General features: G+C 52.5%; 2 protein-coding genes across 13 annotated transcripts in view; one reads left to right on the top strand and one right to left on the bottom strand.

The window, feature by feature from the left end:
• The first annotated feature begins 1,136 nt into the window (after positions 1–1,136).
• LOC122388197 (dipeptidyl peptidase 3-like) lies at positions 1,137–14,395 on the top strand. Of its 12 annotated transcripts, none has more exons than XM_043379061.1 (15): positions 1,137–1,344; positions 4,298–4,478; positions 4,935–5,054; positions 5,288–5,515; positions 5,890–6,027; positions 6,307–6,449; positions 6,741–6,872; positions 7,189–7,342; positions 7,975–8,217; positions 8,500–8,619; positions 12,027–12,151; positions 12,505–12,628; positions 13,106–13,285; positions 13,579–13,741; positions 14,176–14,395. In XM_043379061.1, the coding sequence occupies exons 1-15, from the start codon at positions 1,274–1,276 to the stop codon at positions 14,310–14,312; spliced, it is 2,259 nt and encodes a 752-aa protein (XP_043234996.1). In that variant the 5' UTR covers positions 1,137–1,273; the 3' UTR covers positions 14,313–14,395. The 12 variants fall into 12 exon arrangements, with proteins under 12 accessions (XP_043234996.1, XP_043234995.1, XP_043234994.1 ...); XM_043379060.1 differs by lacking the exon at positions 12,505–12,628 and adding an exon at positions 12,717–12,840 and having other exon boundaries at positions 1,254–1,344; XM_043379059.1 differs by lacking the exon at positions 12,505–12,628 and adding an exon at positions 12,717–12,840 and having other exon boundaries at positions 1,254–1,344; positions 5,890–6,039.
• LOC122388199 (sushi, von Willebrand factor type A, EGF and pentraxin domain-containing protein 1-like) overlaps positions 13,897–17,775 on the bottom strand; it is a 34,233-nt gene continuing 30,354 nt past the window's right edge. Inside the window, exons 9-13 of the mRNA XM_043379071.1 lie at positions 16,772–17,024; positions 16,377–16,558; positions 15,922–16,060; positions 15,494–15,628; positions 13,897–15,237 (exon numbers count right to left, since the gene is read on the bottom strand). Of these exons, the coding sequence (XP_043235006.1) occupies positions 15,200–15,237; positions 15,494–15,628; positions 15,922–16,060; positions 16,377–16,558; positions 16,772–17,024 (747 nt within the window). The 3' untranslated portion in view covers positions 13,897–15,199. The remainder of the gene's footprint in view (positions 15,238–15,493; positions 15,629–15,921; positions 16,061–16,376; positions 16,559–16,771; positions 17,025–17,775) is intronic.

The raw sequence follows: 17,775 nt of genomic DNA, 5'->3' as shown, positions 1-17,775 counted from the left end.
ACGTCGGCTGGATGTCGGATATGCCCGCATGTACCAACGTCCAGCCGAGGCCCAGCCGACGTCGGGCCGACGTCGGACCGAGATCAATTGCTGAGGTCCAGCCGACGTCGGGGCGACGTCGGACCGACATCGGCCGCTGTTTTGACCGTTAAGATAATATAAAATACATGTTTCATGTTTCATAAAGAGCTTCTGTATTCAAAATATCCTCAGGAAACTTAAATCTTCCTCCACGCCGCAACCCCCTGATCCGGACTGGACGGGAAACTTTATCCCATTTGGGATTGCCCGTAAGCCGAGCTCGCCCGTAGCCGGGTGCGGTGAGTGCTTGGGGGCTGCTCGGCCTATCCTTTGGTCAGGCTCAGCCCCGGCAACTCACCAGGGCCGGGTCCAGTTCATATAGAAAGGCCAGTCGGCAAGTGTCACTTTGCCAAAATGCCACTTATCAAAGGGACACTTTGGGAAACGTTGGTGCAGGTGTGTAAAGGTGGCTATATGAATCCATTGTAGGGTCGCCCTTTCCAATAAGTGTCACGTAACAGCAATGGGACCGGGGACTCTATATGAACTGGACCCAGGGTGCTCGCCAAGAAGACCAATGTCTCCATCCTATCATCCTTCCGGCTCTGAAATGGTCTTGTCAGAGTTCAGACCGAAAGGGCATAACCCAACAAAACAAACTCAATTCGCTAACTGGCTGCGTGGTGTAGTGGTTAGCGCACTAACCTCGCGTTCAAGACACGGGGTTCGAATCCCATCGCCGGCTGACGCTTTTGGCGTCTTGTCCCAGTAAACATGCCGACGTCGGCGACTGGGGGGCTCGAATCCCGCCGCCGGTTGATATTTTTGGCGCGTTGTCCCAATAAACATGCCGACGTCGGCCCCGTCGGTCCAACGACAAACGATCTCGTCAACCTCGGCAAACGACCTCGGCCCGACGTCGGCTCGACGTCGGCTGGACTTCGGCTGGACGTCGGAACATGCGGGCATATCCGACGTCCAGCCGATGTCGGGCCGAGGTTGAACCGACGTTGGGCCGACGTCGGGCCGAGCCTCGGCCCGATGTCGGGCCGACGTCGGATTCTGAGTCACTGAAAATCGGCATCGACTTCGCAGCCCTGGCCTGGCTCCATCATGAATGGTTGTAGTCGTCCAAGATTCCTTTACGTAGTCAGCAGTTCTCATGGAGCTCTGCATTCTGAGAAGGGGGAATACTTCGAAATACAAAAGTCGCGTGCTACCAAATTAATGAGTTCTTTGCTGCCACATTGCAATGTTGTCGGGCAAATTGCTGCGCGGTATAGGCCGGCTAGGAGCCAGCTGTAGACCGCATTTTCTGAAAAAGTAAGTGTATTTGTTACTTTTAGCATTCAACGGTAATATATTGGTGCCTTTCCTGTCGATTTCGCATGAACATGGTCCTTATTTCGTATTTTTTAAGGAGGACTCTCAAAAGATGACTGCGTCACGAACGCCGCAACGTCCACTCATTGGTTATTTCAAGGTTATTTATGGAAATTTCCCCGCGTAATTTAAGGTGTATTATGGTATAAGTGCTCACCGCTTAAAAATACCCTCATTTTTAAACTGTAGTCATCCATTTACTGGCTGGAACATTATTATTGTCGCAGAGTGATAATATATTGAAACTGTAGCATTATCTTTGTGATTATTAATTATTCCAGTGTAGGACAAGATATCTTTGAAGTCTTAAATGGATAAAACAGTGATAGCTAAGACCTTTGCCTGTCAAAACACACGTTGCCTAAAATCTTTAGTCAGAACTCAGAATCTACTTCTCCATGCTAAATGATGTGGAAACCATCGTAAAAATACTGAAATGGGCAATTCTGTTCAATTTATCACAATTATTCCAACCGCACTGCCTTCTGGAAGAAAATTCTAGAAGTATTTCAAACAACAAAATAATACAACAGACACCAGTGCGGCAACCAAGTGCGGCGGCAGAATTGTAACATTACAAAACACGAATTCAATAAAATAGAAGGATATATATATATATATATATATATATATATATATATAATAAAATATGGCCTAATAAAAACTAGAAACCACCTAACCTTATCTGACCTAACCTGACCTACCTACCTACTGAGTTTTGCCTAGGTAGCTGGGGATAAGGAAACAGTTGCTTACTTGCATGAATAGATTGCAATTTGCAAGCAATGGTAAGTCAAATATTAGATAAGAGATGATCAACCTAGTTCACAATCACTTAATCAAAGGGTTAAGTCAGTTAATTTTATTTCTCACTAGATTGGCAGAATATTGAGCACTTGAATTAGCTCAGTGTATATTTTGGACTGAGTTATTAAATGACCTTTACATACTTTATGTAAAATTTTGGAGCAGTTAAAATTAAAATTGTTTTGTAAATCCTTAACCAGGATTAATGAGAATTATTGCTGTAATTAATCTCCCAACAATAGAATCATTGTCTTCAGTGCACTTGATGATGAGGATTTCCACTGCAGTAAGTTCAGCCCAGACTGCTGGGCATGGCAGCAGAGGTAGGTAACAGACTGCAGCAGTCTGCAGCCAGGGGACATATCAGAACCAGCCAGCACCAGCCACTCTGACAATAAACATGAACCTATATTAAACAGTGGCAAGAAATGACACCAGTACCACCCATATTATGAATCTGCAGTGTCCCAAAATTGTAACTTAGCTTGGGTGTTAGAGAGGAACATTATTCAGTAGACAGCTGGGCGCAAAATGACCTCGCAGTCGGCGCGCCCCTAACCCCCAACAAACAAACAAACAAACAGTAGACAGCTGGGAGATGAGAGTGGAAAATTGGCGGTCATGTAAAGCTAAAAACAGTTGGAAGTTGTAAGAATGGAGGGAAAATGGATTGATAGCATTTATTTCCACACAAATTTGGTATGATGTAGCTTGTCATGTGTGTATGAATATGAGGTTTAAGACCATGCATGCAGATGCTTTGTTTTTTAAGTTGGGAGTGGAAAATTGCTCTCAAAAGTTTGAAGTGAGAGTTGAAAATTGTTTACATTTGGATGTTGTTTCCCACCGAAGTCAACAAATATTGGGACACTGCGAATCTGCTTCAAAACAAAAATTGTAGACAGGAGTGAGCACTAGTCACTAATCAGGACTATCCTGATCGGACTGACTGCTCTGGCTGCCACTTTTAGTTGTAATAATGGGCAGTTCTTGCAGCACTACATGCTGATTTGATGATTTGCTGTCAGTACTTGTTCTGCCAAAATGCGTCTGTATGCTCAGAAGTCCTGAGTGACGCGCTCCAAGCGTCATTCAATGGCAAGGCAAGAGAACATCTTAATAGGCTATCATTAACAACCTGCTAAACTGAGTAATTAAACATACTTTTTACACTTTTTTCGTTTAATCACAGAGCGTTAAGGTGATGTTTACTTAATCAAATCGGGGCCTTGTTTCGCGGCGGAGCGCTGCAGTGCGCTGCGCGCGTCGGCGCGCTGGGCTTCCATGGCAAAATCAACAAACTTCCCTCTGACGCTACGCTATGACGTTATCGCAAAACGCTAGCACCGCGGCGCCCAGGCGGCGCCAGCACCATCCGCACGCTAGCAGTATTCGCACTCAAACTTCTGTTCAATTGGTACTAGGTTCTTCAAGGTCTCTGTTCGAAATGCGATTTACCATAAGCTAACGGATCGCACGCAACGTCATTCGAGTGACGTCAGGGGTATGCCTCAGCTCCCAGCGCGCTGCAGCGTGCGCAGCGTCGGGCGGTGAAACAGGGCCCCGGTCGGGAGTTCGGCCTTCCCCGCGCCAAGTACCCGGCACGAATCGAAGCCAACATGGCCCATTTTGAGTGGTCAGCCATTGGCGAATGGGTCCGTGCCGCCCGATTGGTTAATGTCCTGTCACGTGTCTCAGGTCAATGCCCAGTCACGTGTCCAATTGCCGGCGGCGTTGACCGGCGGCCGCTGCCGGTCACGCGCACGGTGGTGCGCCGTGCAGGTGGATAGCTGTGTCCGTGCTCGTAGATCTGTGGTCAGGAGACGGCTGATTTTTGCACCGTGTGGCGGTATCAGCGAGGATAAGTGTTGGTGTGTGAACCGGCGACAGGATAGTCGGGATGTATAAGGGGCAGTTGACATTCACTTTTTCTAGCCCTCACGATGCCTATGAATGGTGAGACGGCGACCGGTTATGTGCTTACCACTCGATCCGTGAAGTTGCGGCCACTGCAGTGTGCTACGGCCGACGCGGGCTCTTGTTCCTTGTGACCGCAAGTAGTGACGCGACTCCCCCGGCCCGGCAGGCTCGCGCGCGGCTGCTGTTCCGGAGAGGATATGTCGTCCAAGTACATCCTGCCCAACAACCAGCCGTTCTCGCGGCTCGACTGTGATGTGGCCTTCGGCGGCCTGACGTCCAAGCAGAAGCTATACGCGCATCACATCGCGCAGGCCTCCTGGAAGGGCAGCCTGATTGTGCTGCTTCAGGTGAGCGCAGGGCCGGCCTCGACTAAGAAATGACTGACTGCGTCAAGGCCGTATAGGCTGCGTTGTCTCCTGCCTAATTGGTCCGACATTCCCCTGGTTGCTAATAGCGTCGTGGTCCGTTCCCGACGTCTACCAAGACCTCGTTTGCGCTTTGTCCTGCCACCTCTCATCCCCCCCCCCGCCACCTGACACCGGTCGGTGGTGTGTTATGGACATCCACCCCCCGCCCACGGCTCCCTCGCCGTGTCGTTTTTCAATCGTCTGAGTCTCGCTAGTCTCCGATGTCTCTCGGTTTGTCTCCCCTCCACACCTCCCGGTTACAATGACTCCCGGACGGTGTCGTGTTTCAGACGCCGCCCGATTCCCTGCTGTCTGTCTCCCGGCTCTGCCCCGTCCCGTGCTCTCCTCTCCCCGCCCCCCCCCCCCACTCACTCCCAGAAACGTGTCGCGTTTCAGACGTCTCCGGAGTCACCGCTGGCGTTTGTCCTGCTCCACCGCGTGTTCCGTCAACAGACCTGTGATGAACTGAAGGCGGTCGCCCTGGAGAAGTGCGGCTTCACCGAGGATGACTGGAAGGTCGGTCAATTGCCAAGCTTGGGACAAAAATCCTGCATTTTTGTCATTATTATATAATATGTATGTATGCTGCAGTAATTTAGCGATGCATTTTCGTTTTGAAGTGTCTGCAACGCTCACCATCTATCTTATGAAATGTTCCGGTTCTCAACACTTTGTGGATATAGCTGATACCGATCTACAATAAGGACAGCAGACATCCTCAATGACCGGCTCCCCACCCCCTCCACCAGGCGTTCCTGGTGTACAGCAGCTCCATCTACTCCGATATGGGCAACTACCGCGACTTTGGCGACACCAAGAAGGTGCCAGGGGTGGCGCAGGAGAAGTTTGCCGCTCTGGTGCGCGCCTCACGGGCCTACGAGACCGATAGCAAGGCCATGGAGCGACTCCTGGACGGCTGCCTGGCGCGGCTCTACACGCTAAACGACAGCGTGGCGCAGCTCGGACTCGGGGACAAGGTGGGAACGAGGGAAGGTGCAGGGTGGGACGGGGATAGGGAGGATGTAATGCTGGCGTGACTGGGAAAGGAGTGCTGATGTACCCCAGACCCATCTTGACTTTTTCAGTGTTCCTCCGTCAGTTTTCCTTTTATCGCCAACGGCATTGGTGGGCATTTTCGACTTCTTTTTCGTCCCAGCACCTAATATGTGCTCTGTCCACCGTCCAGTGTGTCCGCTACCCATATTCCTGTACTTTCTTGTTTATATCCTCTCCGTTATCGATAGGGTGTAGGGTGGGGTCTTCCGCCCAGTACCCTCTGGGCGGAGGACCCCAGAGTGTACCCTCTGTTCACAGCGCACCCTAATGTACACGCGTTCCCGTCTCGCCACAGGGAGTAACTACGTACTTCTCCGCCAACTGCACCGAGGAAGACGCCGAGAAGGTCAAACAGTACATGAAGCACAAGAACCTGGAGCCATACAATAACCGACTCTTCAAGACGGTCGTCGATGGTGTTAACCACTACGATGTGGGCTATCGGGTAGTGGGCCACATGGTTGTCGCTGTGCTGTACGATTCGCGCTGATTCACTTCATGATTCTATTATTTTTAACGGCATAAGTCATCTATCGCTTCTAGATATATAGCTGTTTCAATATTAGAACGACATTTTACAGGACCCGAAATGTGTCAATGTATTCAAATAAAGACCACAACCAAGAACAGATGGTATGACATGACTTGGCACTATAATTTGGCACGGGTAAGTTGATCCCTTGACCCTTGGCCCTTCTACTCCTGCCATCAGATTCGGTTGGCGTCTGTGCTGAGCGACAGTGACCCGGCGCTCACCAGCGGCCCCGAGGAGTTCCAGGGAGCCAAGTTCAGCGTCACGCGCGGCGACTACTCGCCGCTACTCGCCATGGTCGTGGAGGAACTCAAGGAGGCACGGTAAGGGGACGGACGGAGGCTCTCTGCACGATGGACAGTGGCACACTGTGCTAGGGTCTCTGTTTAAGATGTAGTGATGGACCATCCAGGAGGGGGTGCTATCAAACCAAACTTTATTTTGTCCAGTAATTACGTCTGAGCTTGATAATGCCGATTTCTGTCATCTCGCTGACAGCGTGGAAGTAAACTAAAAGGATCGTCGTCCCGTGTGGTGCATCCCATCCCCGTGCACTTTATGCTGTGCAACTAGTGGTGCTCTGTCACAATGACCTGTCTCCGTCCCTCCCGTAGGAAACATGTGGCCAACCCCGAGGAAGAAGGTATGCTCTCCGAGTACATCAAGAGCTTCACCAGTGGCTCTCTGGCGGCGCACAAGGACGGCAGCCGGCACTGGATCAAAAACAAGGGACCGGCCGTCGAAACGTGAGAGCTTTATCCGCCACGCTCCAGAGAGCTCATCTCTCGAATTCGCTTCTAGTTCCTGTTGCCGAGAAGGAGTGATAGTGTATATTTTGTGGTGAATGTTTTAGATCAGCTAACTTGTCTGCATTTGCTTTTATTGCCAGATGTTTGTAAATTGGATCGATAGTCCATTATATTGTTTTACGTAGGTGTGCGATTCTCCGACGGTTGCGCTGTCACGGGCGGCATTTCCTTCTGCTGCCTCTTCTAACATGCAACTCATCACCGCTACATCACTGGACCGTCCCGTAACCGCCTTGTTCTCTCTCCCTTTCAGCTACATCGGCTTCATCGAAACGTACCGCGACCCGACCGGCATGCGGGCCGAGTGGGAGGGTTTCGCCGCCATGGTGAACGGCCCGATGAGCGAGAAGTTCGGCCGACTGGTGAATGCCGCCGAGACCATCCTGCCCCGTCTGCCCTGGCCAGAGGTGAGAGCCGCGCCGCTGCTGTTGATGGTGGCTGCTTGCTACGTGGGTGGAAGGGAAGAGCGCACGATGGAGTGCTTGGGCCAGGCAGTTCGCAATCTCGCAAAGAAGTTGAAATTCCTGCTTTTTTCGACCTTTGTCGTTGTGTAGTCAGTGGCAATCTTGACACGGCGACACTGACGTTTTTTGTTTGGTTGCCTCGATATGCGGTGCTGTTCTCGCGAGGAGCGATTGGTGAATGGCGGTGGATTGAAGGTTGAGGATCTACCGCAGCTACTGTATGATAATATAGTCAGAAGAAGGAGGTGAGGGGATAAGAGTAGTTGACAATTGTGATAAAGGTGTGCATATCAATTATTGTCGTATTTGGAAAGACATAGGTGAGTAGGCAATACCGTAAACAAATTGAATTTCACGTCAAAATGATACATTGCTAGGTGTGTAATGCTCAAATCAGCCGGACGAAGCATCTTATGGCAGCCGCGCTCGATTTTGCTGACATTGAAAGTTGTCAACGATGAAACGACATTGTGTCGCGGTTGTATGGCGATACAATGCAGCTGTGTGGCGATTCTTTCGCCTGTTATGCTTGCGACCGTAGATGGTCATTCTGACCCTTACCATTATCCACCTAGACGTACGAGAAGGACCGTTTCCTGAAGCCGGACTTCACCAGTCTGGACGTGCTGGCGTTCGCTGGCAGCGGCGTGCCGGCCGGCATCAACATTCCAAACTACGACGAGATTCGCCAAGAGGAGGGCTTCAAGAACGTCTCGCTGGGGAACGTCATCATGGCGGCGTACTCGGCGGCCGTGCTGCCCTTCCTGGGCACAGAGGACGCAGAGCTGATGCGACAGTACCGCACGCAGGCATTCGAGGTAAGTACGGGCTGATGCGACAGTACCGCACATAGGCGTTTGAGGTACAAGATAGGGGGGGGGGGGGGGCAGTACCTACCGGTGGCAGGACGTTCGAGGTGCGCTCGGGCGAAAAGGGTTATGATGGTCACGGGGTTCGCTTCACATTCATGGAGCTGCAGCTGGTCCCTGAAGGCCGCGAGGGTCTGGCTGTCGCCTGTCTTTCTGACCAATGCTCCGATGTTGACCATAGTTTGTCTGCCAGCAGCAGCTCTGACCAGTGTCTGTCTATCTGCCCGGCAGGTCCAGGTCGGTCTGCACGAGCTGTTTGGCCACGGCAGCGGTAAGCTGTTCCAGAAGGACAAGGATGGCAAACTCAACTACGACGCGGCTGTGGTGAAACACACTGAGACCAATGAACCGGTGAGTTGTAAAACACCTTACGTAAACACCGCTGCAAAACATTGAGGGCGATGGACCGGTGAATATCACCAGCGGTGGTAGAGGGCGAATGGTGAGACAGACTGTGGTACCCTGGGTGCGGTGCTGTTCTTATTCACGGACATTACCTACCGACTGACGAATGAAGGTCTTGGCTTTTATCATTCTACTAGAGGTACAGGTTTACGCGATAACTGTATGTTTTGATATGTATGATTAACGGATGCATTAGTTTGGGTGTAGAAACTTGCTGGTATTATTTGTGAAGAACTGGGTAACTGCTTTTAATTGAACTGTAAAGTATGATGGTGATGCATGCGAGTTGTTCGAGCCCTTTGTAAGATTAGGATGTTACTTAATTCAACCCTACCCTACCCTACACTACCCTACCCCTATCCCTACACTACCCTAACCTACCCTACCCTACCATACCCTACCCTACCCTACCCTACCCCAACCCCAACCCCTACCCCTACCCCTACCCTACCCTACCCTACCCTACCCTACCCCTACACTACCCTACCCTACCGTAACCTACCCTACCCTACCCTACCCTACTCTACCCTACCCTACCCTACCCGACCCGACCCTACCCTACCCTACCCCTACACTACCCTACCCTACACTACCCTACCCCTGCCCTACCCTATCCTACCCTACCCTATCCTACCCTACCCCTACCCCTACCCTACCCTTAACTCTACACTACCCTACCCTACCCCTAACCTACCCTACCCTACCCTACCCTACTCTACCCCTACACTACCCTACCCTACCTACCCTACTCTACCCTACCCTACCCTACCCTACAATCCCCTACCCTACCCTACCCTAACCTACCCTACCCTACCCCTACCCATACCCTACCCTAACCTACCCTACCCTACCCATACCCATACCCAACCCTACCCTACCCTACCCTACCCTACCCTACCCTACCCTACACTACCACCGACAGTCCAAGTTTCAGCTAAATCGGCCCAGAAACGGCTGAGATATTGCAAAAATAAATTAATTGTATTTACTGGCGAATCCTCTTGGCGAGCGGCGCCCGGCGTCGGTATTCATTGCCAAAGGTCAATGACCTACCGGCTCTGATTATTTCCAGTCAGTTTTTAAGCGAACAACTGAGCCTAAAGCACGTGCCCTCTGCTCGGCGCCGGTCGCGGCCCTATCACGTGCACACCGCTGAACCCACACCGTCGAAAATTTAATACGACAAATGAGTGCACGCGTCCGACTTACAGCGAAAATTTCGCCCCCGTAGCCCTTACCGTTCCCGAGCAATAGCCTGTTGCCGATTCTAGTGTAAACCCTATGGCACACCACGTGAGCACGCGCCACGGGCGCACCCCTGGCCGCATCGTGCCCAAAATTTAATACGACCTGTTGAATGACGTGACCCACGAGTCGTCAAAATTTCACCGTCCTGCGTCAATCGACGGCTTTGCAATTGCCGTTTTTGGGAGTAACCCCGACGGAGTGGGCGGCGGACTTTTTAGGATTTATAATATAGACTAGAGGTACAGGTTTACGCGATAACTGTATGTTTTGATTTATGTTATGTTACGGGTGCATGAGTTTGGGTGATTGACTTGTATTTTTAGCTGTATTATTTGGGTAGATTTGGGTAACTGCTTTTAATTGAACTGTAAAGTATGATGGTGATGCATGCGAGTTGTTCGAGCCCTTTGTAAGATTAGGATGTTACTTAATTCAACCCTACCCTACCCTACCCCTATCCCTACACTACCCTAACCTACCCTACCCTACCATACCATACCCTACCCTACCCTACCCCAACCCCTACCCTACCCTACCCTACCCTACCCCTACACTACCCTACCCTACCCTACCCTACCCTACCCTACCCCACCCTACCCTACCCTACCGTACCCTACCCTTATACTACCCTACCCTACCCTACCCTACCCTACCCTACCCTACCCTACTCTACCCTACCCGACCCAACCCTACCCTACCCTACCCTACCCTACTCTACCCTACCCTACCCTACCCGACCCGACCCTACCCTACCCTACCCCTACACTACCCTACCCTACACTACCCTACCCCTACCCTATCCTACCCTACCCCTACCCCTACCCTATCCTACCCTACCCCTACCCCTACCCTACCCTACCCTACCCTACCCTACCCTACCCCTAACTCTACACTACCCTACCCTACCCCTAACCTACCCTACCCTACCCTACTCTACCCCTACACTACCCTACCCTACCCTACCCTACTCTACTCTACTCTACCCTACCCTACCCTACCCTACCCTTACACTACCCTACCCTACCCCTACCCTACCCTACCCCTACCCTACCCTACCCCTACCCTACCCCTACCCCTACCCTACCCTACCCTACACTACACTACCCTAGACTACCACCGACAGTCCAAGTTTCAGCTAAATCGGCCCACAAACGGCTGAGATATTGCAAACACAAATTTATCGTATTTACTGGCGAATCCCCTTGGCGAGGGGTGCCCGGCGCCGGTATTCGTTGTCAAAGGTCAATGACCTTCCGGCTCTGATTATTTCCAGTCAGTTTTTAAGCGAACAACTGAGCCTAACAGCACGTGCCCTCTGCTCGGCGCCGGTCGCGGCCCTATCACGTGCACACCGCTGAACCCACACCCTCGAAAATTTAATACGACAAATGAGTGCACGCGCTCGACTTGTGGCGAAAATTTCAGCCCCGTAGCCCTTACCGTTCCCGAGCAATAGCCTGTTTTTGCCGATTCTAATGCTAACCCTATGGCGCACATGAGCACGCGCCACGGCCACACCCCCGGCCGCATCGTGCCCAAAATTTAATACAACCTGTTGAATGACGTGACCCACGAGTCGTGAAAATTTCACCCTCGTGCGTCAATCGACGGCGCCGTAATAAGCCTTTTTGGGAGTAACCCCGACGGAGTGGGCGGCGGACTTTTTAGGATTTATAATATAGACTAGAGGTACAGGTTTACGCGATAACTGTATGTTTTGATTTATGTTATGTTACGGGTGCATGAGTTTGGGTGATTGACTTGTATTTTTAGCTGTATTATTTGGGTAGATTTGGGTAACTGCTTTTAATTGAACTGTAAAGTATGATGGTGATGCATGCGAGTTGTTCGAGCCCTTTGTAAGATTAGGATGTTACTTAATTCAACCCTACCCTACCCTACCCCTATCCCTACACTACCCTAACCTACCCTACCCTACCATACCATACCCTACCCTACCCTACCCTACCCCAACCCCTACCCTACCCTACCCTACCCTACTTGGGCTCTTATCGCCATTCTTTAATGCGAATCTTCAATGTAGTTTATTCGCTATGTCGGCCTATTAATTCACTCTTCACCGTGCTTCTTCCTCTTCTCCCCAGATCTCGAGCTGCTACTCGCCGGGCGAGACGTACGATAGTATGTTTACCGACCTGGGCTCGTCATACGAGGAGTGCCGCGCAGAGTGTGTCGGACTGTACCTCTCCCTAGAGGAGGATGTCATGGAGTGAGTACGCGTCCACTCTCCCTCGGTGTCACGCACACTTATGTACACACTGGACTAGGACACTCGACTGGTTGACTGGTTAAACACCGGTCAATGAACTCGCTCCTTTGATTAGGTGTGACTGGTTGAGAGTGATGTAATGCTTTTAACATCAACGCTACTAGCGTTTGTTCTATGTAGTGTAAACTGCAAGTTGCATTTTATGCAGGTTTTCCTACTAAGCCTCACTGTATTTATTGCTGCCTGATGGAAATAAGTGCTCCGGCCGGCCTGGTCTGACTTGACCCGACCTGACCTGGTCTGACCTGACCTGACCTGACCCGACCTGACCTGGCGCCCGGTCCGGCCGGCAGCATCTTTTCGGTGGCCGAGTCGCTGCGGCCCACGCTCGTCTACGTCAACTGGCTCAGCCTGCTCTACAACGGGCTGGCCAAGGCGCTCGAGATGTACTCCACAGAGACCAAAAAGTTCATGCAGGTAGGCAGGCCGGGTCAGGTCGGGCCGGCCGGTGGGAGGGCGGGGTCCCTGGTTGCCGGCGCGGCGCTGTGACTGGCCCCGTCGGCAGGCTGTTTGACTGTCGGGGCGAACACGGACGGCTGGTGACGTACGTCAACTGGGTGGATAACCTGTGGGACGGCTTCGCCAAGTGTCTGGAACAGTACGATGCGGCCACTGGACGGTTCATGCAGGTCAGATGGGAGGGGCGGGTCGGATGGAGGGTCAAAATATCATGGGATGATGGTTAACCTCATGTTAGGCTAACCTCATGCTGTTGCCACCTCCCCGTCCCTCCCCCGATCTCTGATTAAAGTGTATTGTTAAAGTTTTCTATCACTTACTCCACCTAGGCATACACGAGTGTAATGTATGCGTGCGGTACCGTTGTATGAATGGTCTACGACAAGTCGCGGAGGTGCAGTACGGTGCCCTGACTGTTCCTCTGACCCCCCACAGGCACACAGCAGAGCGCGGTACGTGATCCTGCGGGTTCTGTTGGAGCACGGCGAGGGCGTCGTTGACATCAAAGAGGTCAAGGACGCCGACGGCAAGCCCGACCTGCTGATGACCGTCGACAAGGAGAAAATCTACACCTCCGGCAAAAAGGCCATCGGCGACTTCCTGCGCAAACTCCAGGTGACAAAGTCGGCAGCTCTGAATCATTAGATTACTTACTCAAAGCAATTCATGTCATCGAAACGGGAGGGTTTTTGGTTGCTACTCGACTCTGGGATATGGCCATCCGAAGTATTGCCGTGGGAGTAGTTCTGCGCTTGAGAGTCTGCCACTTACGGTTGCGAGTAGTTTCCTCGAACTCAGGGTCGCCTGTTCGCGCTTTTCTTATATCCCCAACCATCCGTTGCCAGAAGTGCAGCTCCGGATGGCCGGACCGTCCCTGACTAACACTTTACCCACCAACCCGTCACCAGGTGTACAAGGCGACGGCGGACGTTCCGGCGGCGCGCGCCATGTTCGACCACTACTCGGAGGTGCCAGAGAGCGGGCCGCACCCGTTCGCCAACTGGATACCCATCATCCTGGAGAAGAAGCAGCCGCGCCGCTTCCTCGTGCAGGCGCACACAGAGCTCAAAGGTGCGTCTCCGGGATGTGGGAGTTGTACTGTGCATTTCGTTTTCGACCTTTCCCACTGAGACACTGTTTGTTGTATTATTTTACCACTATTTTAGTAATGTTGCTGTTTTTCTTGCTTTTTTCGACATCTGCGATCATCATCAAACAGACTATGCTACACGCTTAGCATTTTATTCTCGCTCATGTTCCTCGCCTCCATTTCCGTACAATATGTAATCGACCTTCATCACCGGGACATCATTCCACGATATGCACTGATCCTCTGTCCCCTCCGTTCCCATCTGCAGCTGACCCCGTATCTGACCGTCCGACTCCCGGGCTTATATCACCCACTCTGTGCCCTTCGACCTAGTATTTAACCGCCTGACTTCTTACCCCTTCTTCCCCCCATGTCCCCTCTGTCGTCGCGTCTGACCGTCTGTCCTTCACCCCAGGGGACGACGTGGCGCTGCACCAGTACGAGCCGTCTGCCGGGGGTCTGATCCAGTCGTTTGTGGCGCGGTTCCCGGACCCTGTGATCGAGGACCGGCTGTTGGAGCTCCACCAGAAGGACGCCGCCCACTTCCCCTGAACGGCCACATCCTCTCCGACCCGCCGCCGTCGCCGCCCCCATCCGCTGTGATGACCGTCCAATACACGGTCAGTCCAATCAGATGCTGCCGCTGTTTGTTGGTTGGTGAGAAGTGAGCAGGCATTTCTTCATCCCCAGATAGAAGTAGTTCTTATGGAGTCGCTTGGTGTTTGCTAGCCCTGGAGTGAAACGATGGAGGCATGTAGCTGCAATACTTCTTGCCGTGGGTTCTGTATCGACGGCGGTCGGACGCTCCAACATACGGGTTTCTGCTCACACTACACACCAGTGATAATGTCCTCACTATACACGAGCAGTAAGCTCCAGCTGTGCCGAGCGGCGGCTAGTTGCCGGCCCGACTGATATATAGGCTCTGTGACATCCGCCTCTGAATCGGCGGACCCCCTCTCGCACACAGTCTAACACGCAGTCGCACACTAGCGCTCCCGATCGCACAAGGCCACATGCTCGTACCCATACACTTCTCACAAAATCACTCGCAAGTAAGCACTCATCAGCTGCTGCAGCACTAAACATGAAGTTCAACGGATGCTGGGAGGCATTGCGTTCAGTTTAAGCGCCCGTGAGGCACCACACTTGCACTCAGCACACAATATCAGCTTCCGCGCGGCGCTTTCATGTTCGCAACACAGATTAGCGCCCATGAGGCACTTTTCTATGCTCTCAGAAGTATGTGGTAATCAGACGCCTCCCCTTTACGCCGGCACACAATGTCTGGCGCCAGCGGCGCGATTCCCGCGTTTCTGAGCGGCGGTCTGCGACGGTGGGGGTGACTGGCGCCTCCCGAACGATGCTGCCGCGGGCCACCGCCGCTCTGGCGGCTGCGCGGGCAGTTATAGTTTGAGACGTAACCGGCAGATAGCAGCCTACAGAGGCTGGTCTTCCTGGCTTTCCACTCCGTCGTCTGAGGGGAAGAAACGAGACGTCAGAACGATTTGTGGGTGTTATTGTCACTGATGGCGTTTGTTGCGTTCGCAAGTACCGAGGGTGAAGACGGCACACAAGCGTGATGCGTGATTCGTATCACTTGGTCCCACTCCAAGGCCATCGTAGGTCCGCCCTCTTCTCCGTCTCTCTAAATACAGTGTCATTCACTCCCATCTTTCCGTCAATGTGTTCCCTCTTCGTCGTGTATCGCTGTTCCCGTACTCAGTACTTACCCCTCCGTCCGGTGTAGGCGTGTTTCCTCAGCCGGTCGTACAGCTCCTCCTGTTTGGGTGGCGGCATGCCGTACATGCTCGGCACGCCGGACTGTGGCCGGGACAGGGTGCCAGCGCCGCCCATCGTGCCGTTATCTGAGAGGGAAAAGGGGTTGGTCAGTTGGCTACTGATTCTTAGGGAATTTATGACTGACAGTGGCGTGCTGTCATAGTTTTATGTAGCTTGTATTCGAATGCAACTCTAGAATTCACAAGGCAATATCACAGACCGATTGAGGCGCATCTTTTCGGCCAGACATTTTGTAAGTTATTTCCCTGTACTTGTGGAAGCGATGGGTATGAGCCGTTGGAGGAAATAGCAATGTGCCCTGGCTCTCAACTCGCAACCTTTTGTTAGTTTTGTTGCCGCCACCGTTGCATTCACTGACCTCTGACGAAGGCCTCGTTGTAGAAGTTGGGCATCTCCCAGGCCTCGTCCTCCTCGTCATAGTAGTGCGCGTAGTTGGAGTGGTGCGACGGAGCGATACTCTCGGCGTACGGGGTCGGGGCGCCGTAGTAGAAGTTCACCTGGTCGACACAGGAGGGCAGCCCAGTCAGTGGATGTTGGAGACTAGGGCACCGGCTGAAGCAAGGGACGTCCGGCGAATCGTTCGTTGAATCCACTGCCACCCCCTCTGAAATCCTGTTTTACGTTGCGAAGCCAATATGTGCTCGTCGCTTGTCTGGGATACTCAACGTGGAAAATGAGGGCAAATGAGACGCTCATTGCGCTGTCAGAATTCCTTCAAAAAACCAGAATAGCGATCGAAGTAGAATCCCCTCTGAGCACCATAGTAGCGGCTCGGTCCCACCGGAGATCGGAATCCATTCTTTCCTCTCCCACCTGCGAGGCGGCGTCCGGCGGCGCCGTCATGGCCTTCTGCACGGCCTCCTGCTGTTTGTTCTTGCGGTTGGCGCGCGCGCAGATCATCCAGACGAAGAGGACGCAAATGATGGCCAGCAGGACCAGGCCGGCCACGCCGCTGGCGATGTACGCGAACTGCGACTTCTCGGCACACCGATCACCTGAGAGGAGGAGAAGACGAGTTAGGTGTCAGATAAGGGCTCAGTGCCGTCGGGGATGAAGGCAGCTCGAGGTGCGACGGACGAAATGATTGGGAGCTAAGGCAAGCTGGGCATTAGGTTTAGCTGGTTCAACTTCAAAATAAGCCAAGGGAATGCAAGTTACATTCCCGAGCCCCTGAATCTCCGAGTTTCCCTCAGGGCCCGCCCGCTCACCGGTGAATGATCCGGTGCAGGCGCACTCTGGGTCGCCAGTACGCTGGTTCTTGCTGCACACGCCGGCGTTGTCACAGAAGCCGTCGCAGCGGTCGGTGCAGTTGTAGCCGTCGCCGCGGAAGCCCAGCTTGCACTCGCAGCGGAACGAGTTGACGGCGAGGTCGATCAGGCAGAGCGCGTTGGCGTCGCACTTGCTGTCGCCGCCGCCGTCGTTACACGGGTTGGTGCACTGCTCGGCGCTGGTGGAGCCCGTCTGAGGGGAAGGGGACGGTGGTCGGTGAGCTTTGAATGCGGGTGGAGGAACGGAGCAGCGGGTCGTAAGACAGTTTTGTGATGCGGAGGGGAGCTGCATTTGGACGGCTGACAGGCGCGCCTTATATCAGCAATAACTGGACAATTGGGACCATTCTGCCAAGTAGAATCGCTTATTATCCTAACTACCGTTTTAAGCGTGGCTCGAAACGGTCCTAATGTATCCAGTTCTCGTTTTCTTTTATATAATTAGAAGTTCATAAATTTAGTGTGCGGTTCGTTATATAACGACCAAATATCCCACCCCACCTCGCCCTCATAGTGCTGTAATCTAATAATCTACATAGCGACAGGGTGGTCACTGGTCTGTAGCGGCAGGTTGGACCGTCCAAACGCTGCAGGCAAGACACCACTTGTCGCTCGGGCTCAGTGGTCGGATTTGTCTGTGGTTCGCCGCCATAGGCGTCGCCAGAGATTTTCGGTTGGGGGGGCAAAATCAACTTTTGTGTTAAAACTTGCCTTTCCCCAGTCTTTACTCACTCGTTTTACATATCATTCGACGCGCAATGGTGCGAGGAATCCGATGGTGACAAAGGTTTCCTTCTAGCTATGACATGTAATTTTTTTTACAGAAAAATTCGAAATTTTGAAATTTCATGACAAAAACGACTGGTAGAATTATAGTATATAGTGGCTGCGATTGCCGACGCACTGCAGAGGGCCCCTGTGCAGATGCTCGACGCTCATGATCA

The sequence above is a fragment of the Amphibalanus amphitrite genome, unplaced genomic scaffold (assembly GCF_019059575.1).
Source record: "Amphibalanus amphitrite isolate SeventyFive unplaced genomic scaffold, NRLGWU_Aamphi_draft 000313F_arrow, whole genome shotgun sequence".
NCBI lineage: Eukaryota > Metazoa > Arthropoda > Thecostraca > Balanomorpha > Balanidae > Amphibalanus > Amphibalanus amphitrite.
Note: the sequence above shows the minus strand (reverse complement) of the source record. Positions and strands in the feature narration are given on the sequence as shown.

Coding starts and splice junctions, on each gene's coding strand:
- LOC122388197 (XM_043379059.1), top strand. CDS start 1,274: ATGTTGTCGGGCAAATTGCTGCGCGGTATAGGCCGGCTAGGAGCCAGC. Junction 1,345..4,297: donor AGACCGCATTTTCTGAAAAA/GTAAGTGTATTT, acceptor CCGGCCCGGCAG/GCTCGCGCGCGGCTGCTGTT. Junction 13,742..14,175: donor GGCGCACACAGAGCTCAAAG/GTGCGTCTCCGG, acceptor CCTTCACCCCAG/GGGACGACGTGGCGCTGCAC.